The 5000-nt window shown below is 45.4% G+C and overlaps 1 protein-coding gene across 1 annotated transcript in view; it reads left to right on the top strand.

Annotated features, from left to right (window-relative positions):
• The first annotated feature begins 1968 nt into the window (after positions 1–1968).
• The window catches only part of LOC122248652 (uncharacterized), a 320581-nt gene continuing 317549 nt past the window's right edge, over positions 1969–5000 (top strand). Inside the window, exons 1-2 of the mRNA XM_086544744.1 lie at positions 1969–2480; positions 2698–5000. The exon at positions 2698–5000 is cut by the window's right edge and continues 2222 nt beyond it. Of these exons, the coding sequence (XP_086400870.1) occupies positions 2897–5000 (2104 nt within the window). The 5' untranslated portion in view covers positions 1969–2480; positions 2698–2896. The remainder of the gene's footprint in view (positions 2481–2697) is intronic.

Genomic DNA, 5000 nt, shown 5'->3' with positions numbered 1-5000 from the left:
AGTCATCGGGAAATGCAGATATATATAAGAGGTATTTGAATTTTAGTAAGTAGTGGTGCGGAGTAGTACATTAATGTGATGAACATAATCTATTGAATAAATGCACTCTTTCTCTCTCTCTCTCTCTCTCTCTCTCTTTAGGAGAGATCTCTCTCTATCTATAAAAGAAATCTCTTTTTCTCTCTCTCTATCTCGCTCGCTCTTGCTTTATCACTCTCACTCACTCTCTCTGTAGAAGAAATCTCTCTCTCTCTCTCTCTCTCTCTCTCTCTCTCTCTCTCTCTCTCTCTCTCTCTCTCTCTCTCTCTCTCTCTCTCTCTCTCTCTCTCTCTCTCTTTCTCTCTTTCCCTCTCCCTCTCTCTAATTGACCAGTTTTATCCATACGTCAAATAAATTATCTCGCCCCCCCCCACTCAAAAAAGCAGGCGATAATTTCACGAGACAAATATTTCGCTAAAATGCTTGCCAAATTTTGTTCCAAATATTTATCAACACAATAGACAACAACGCGCTATTTACGTGTCTCTCTCGCCATCGTTCACTTTTTTTTTTTATAATATTTCGTCCGAAAAAAAACACCAATTCGGAGATTATCGGGTGATTATTTTGATAAGATGAAAATCACGCTAACTGGGGCTGTAACTCTTCCTCTTTCCTCTTGTCCCCTCCTTCTCTTACTCTTTTTCCTTTATATTCTCTTCCTATTCACTTCCCCCCCCCCCTCGCATCTATTCTAATCACCCCCTCTCCCTAGCGACTGCACCCCACTTCCCCTCCTCCTATCCCCCCCCTTTCCTGAAAGCTCTTCCCCTCCTTTTCCTCATCCTCTTCCTCCTCTTTCTTCTTCTTTCTTTTTTCTATCTCCCCTCAACATTCACACCTTCCCTTCCTCCTTTCCCTCCATTTCTCCTCTCCCTTGTTTCTTACACCCATTTCTTCCTCTTCCTCCTCCTCCTCCCGCATCTGACATCCCCTTCTCCCTCCTCCCTCTTCCCTCCCCCTCCTCCTTCCCCCCTCCTCCCTCTTCCCTCCCCCCTCCTCCATCCAACCTTCCCATCCTCCCTCTTCCCTCCCTCATCCCTCCTTCCTCCTCCATCCAACCTCCCCATCCTCCCTCCTCCCTCCTCCCTCCCTCCTCCCCTACACCTAACAGCCCGTATACCTATATGTATATATATGAATATTGACAAACACGAACGCAACCCAGTTTCCGCCCTTTTAATTAGGTCACATACACGGTAATGCGATGAATGGAAGGATCCTTATTGCCTTGTGACATAGCGACTAATTTGCCTTGGCGATGCTTGATTCGTTCGGGTTGGCATTACGAAATTGTTTGTTTTGGTCATTCGTGTGTGTGTGAGGGTTGAAATAGGACCGTTTAGCGAAATAGATAAATAGATGGATTGAACGATAATATAGATCTTTGAGCGTTGGCTTGTTGCTTTTTTTGATGATTCATGATGGAATAAATGTTTGTTTCGATGTCATTCGTCCGTAATGTGATGTTAATGATAAATTTTCTGGTTGGTGTATTCTGACTGTGTGATCTTTGATGGATTTAGGATTATATCCACATGTAAAAATATCCGCATATACATGTACCCATAGGCGTAAGCTCATACGCACATACATGCACACACACACACGCACATTCTCGTATATGTGTGTTTGTTTGTGTGTGTGTGTGTGTGTGTGTGTGTGTATGTCAACATAAATACCAAACCTACACTTATCATAGTAGTCTAAAAGGGATATAGATATTTATACAAAAACACAGATTTTAAGATAAGATAATATATACCCCTCTTAATACACAAGCGAGTTAAATCAGTGCAACAGTGTTTCTTTTAGTATCTCGACAAAGACAATATAAGAAAATACATTACATAAAAAGTATAATACAAGGAAAAGAATCGCCATATAGAAAGTGCATTATATAAAAATCCATCACATAGAAAATATTTAGAAAACCCAATATCTGGAAAATTATTCATCAAGAAAAGACATTTTATAGCAAAATGGAGGTTACATCGACGCACTACTTTCAAAACGAAAATAAGACGATAACTTTAAAGAGACCAGGTCACCCAGCCATTTCTATTTGCATGTAAATGAACAAAATACTGTTGCTCTTGTTAAATCTCAAAAGCATATATCTTGTGAAATACAGATACCAACAACAAGAAAAATCATCAACAGCAAAGAACCGACAACTCTAAGAAAAAGAAATAAGTTTCCTCAATCTTCCTCCTGGACACAAGAAAGAAAAATCCCCATGGATACAACAGCTCCCTGCCTCCCCCAGGGGCAGAGAAGTGGCAGCAGGGAGAGTCAGCCCCGGTGATTCACCTGTGTTGATAACCGAGCCACAGCTGCGAGAACATGTGTGCCAGCATTTGTCGGCCAGGAACCACCACCGACAGCTGTTCAGTCAGTTCCGTGCACTTGTTGTAAGAAGTAGTGTCCTCTTTCTTACGGTGAAGAAATATGGTCTCCTTTTTTTATTTTTTTTGGAAGGGGGGGGGGGCGATTTTGTGTTGGTGTGGCAGGAAGTGACGTTGGTTCTGTGATGCGTTCGGCTTTGGTGTTGATCAGTGTTGTGATGTGATGAAAAGTGGATCTGTTGAAGAAGAAGAAAAAAAAAACAAGGATTAAGTTCATCTCATTATCTTCATCTTTATTTTTTTTTCTTAGGTCTGGTTATCGTTCAGGATGATGTAAATAAATCGACGTAAAAAACAAAGTGAACGTTCTTACGTGCAATGATCACCTTTTGGAAAATCTATAGGGAAGGAAAGTATCCCTGGTTTCCGTGTATCACCAGGAAATAACCCAACCACTCAAATGACTAACATGACTTTAAAATAGCAGACGAACTCGAAGTGATATCAAAATGCAACACTCACATCAAGAGGATGGGGCCCTCCCCCCCACTCTCCCCCCAACCCAATCCAAGTGTAACCACTGCCGCCTTCCCCTGAATGAGGCCCGAACCCCCCCGGCGCACGAACTCGGTCGAGGACGAGACGAATCGCCGGAGAAAGAAAGAGCGGAGGCGCACGAAGTGAAGCTGAGACTGAAACCCAGACGATCCTCGCTGACGATCACCTGCCAGAAGGAATTTAGCGACTTGTGTTCGCCCTCCTTGACGGGCAGCAGTGACGCTCTGCGGAGGATCAGCATGACGTCCTCGTCTGACCCTGACGAAGATAACGGCGAGAGGTTGAACTTCTCGGCCTGGAAGAGCGTCGGTAACGATCTCGACAAGCCGCCTCAGTACCTCCCGATGAACGTCAAAGAAAAGCCACCTCTCTCGTCTTGGAAAAGCTGTTCGGCGCTGCAGGGGGAAAGGGAAAGAAAGCCGGATACCTTCGACCGAGCCACGAACCCGCGCCAGAGCTGGTCGTCGACCTACGAACGACGAAAGTCTGTGAGCTTCGACCTGCCGACGGTACAGCAGATCATGACTTACCCTCCCGAGGCGTGCTGTCCCAAATGCCAGAAAGGACATCGGAAACCCAAGACTCTCGGCGGCATGAACAAAGCCCTGAAGAAGTCGTGGAACAAAGGCATTGGGAAACTGCATATGCCCAAAAATAGCTCGACGAAGGAGAAGTTTGAAAAACCCGAGACAAAAGCTCAAAATCTGTCGCCCCTTCCTTTCATGCGCAAGAAGAAAGTCGAGAAGCCAGCCCTTCCGCCTAAGAAGCCCCTTACAGAATCTCTAAGTGCGTCCCCGATGACCTTCCTCAGAAAGAAGAAAGTAGAACTGGAAAACGCGTCCTCAGTAAGATCGAGCACAGGGAGCCACCTCTCCGAACACCTCGGCAAGTTGAGCAATTTTAAGGTCAACCTCCACAGGCTGAGAAATCCGGCTCCGTTTGAACCAACGCTGACAGGATTCGCCAAAGACGCCAGTGAGTTCTCTTATTCGAAGTCCAAGAAAGTAGAAGGGGACTCCGTGTCCATTACAAGTTACACAAGCATCGAGTCTTCCGCCTCAGCAGCTAAGAAAATGAAGAAAAACAAGTTAGGAGGCAAAAAGTTCTACAAGATGCCAGGTGTTAGTGAACAGGAAGTGAAGCTTCGGCCTCCCGTGAAACCGAAAACCTCTGGCCCCTTAAGGGCTTTCAAAACAGCAATCGGAAAGAAGTCTAAAAGCACGATGGACTTGAGTGCCTTGGACAGAAACCCGGACAACGGCCTCTCGAGGAGCTACGACGACATTCTCAAAGAAAACAACTTCCCGACCCAAGAGGAGTTCATGATTGATGTGAGGATGTTAACGCTCAGCCATGATTACATTGAACCTGGAGACTTTGATGATGACGATGACTATTATCCCTATGTGCCACGACGGAGGTCCTTAGTAGAGCCTGAGATAAGAAGTCTCAAAGACTCGACATCTAAAGGAAGTTCTTCGCCATTGATGTCGAAAGTGGAAGAACCCAAGAGACCGGTCCCTGAGAAAAGAGGAAATCCTCCAGCCAAAGTTTGCAAAGAAGAAAAGGCCAAAGAGCAGACTGACAAGATACCAAAGGATGAGGAACCAGCGAATGAAAGTCCTGAAGGTAATGGAGAGAATGTGGAAGAAGCTCCCAGCAAGAATATCTTGTCTAAACGCGGATCAGTTCATGACATCATCCTCAAATACGAGACGCTAGAAAGGTGCAAAAGCCCTGAGAAAGTCGCGCCACCTTCACAGATCAAGCCTCCGCTGCCTCCAAGACCTCGAAAGATATCCAAGACCCAAAGCATTGACGGCTTGACAGCAACAGCCGCAAGACCCCTACAAAGGAAGAACAAGGGCCACTCCTCAGCAGATGATGCCTCCTGGTTCGACCGAGATGCTGCGAGTCTGAGTGATGGTGCAATGGCCACTTGGAGAGACTCAGCTCCCTGGGCTAAAGACTACAATGAAAGGATTAAAAATAAGGGAAAGAAGAAGCCTCTTGCAACTCCAAGATCTTCTCTGATGCCGTCTAAAGAGAGACAGA

The sequence above is a fragment of the Penaeus japonicus genome, unplaced genomic scaffold, assembly GCF_977035675.1.
Source record: "Penaeus japonicus unplaced genomic scaffold, GWHDUDI00000001_assembly GWHDUDI00000002, whole genome shotgun sequence".
Lineage (NCBI taxonomy): Eukaryota > Metazoa > Arthropoda > Malacostraca > Decapoda > Penaeidae > Penaeus > Penaeus japonicus.
Note: the sequence above shows the minus strand (reverse complement) of the source record. Positions and strands in the feature narration are given on the sequence as shown.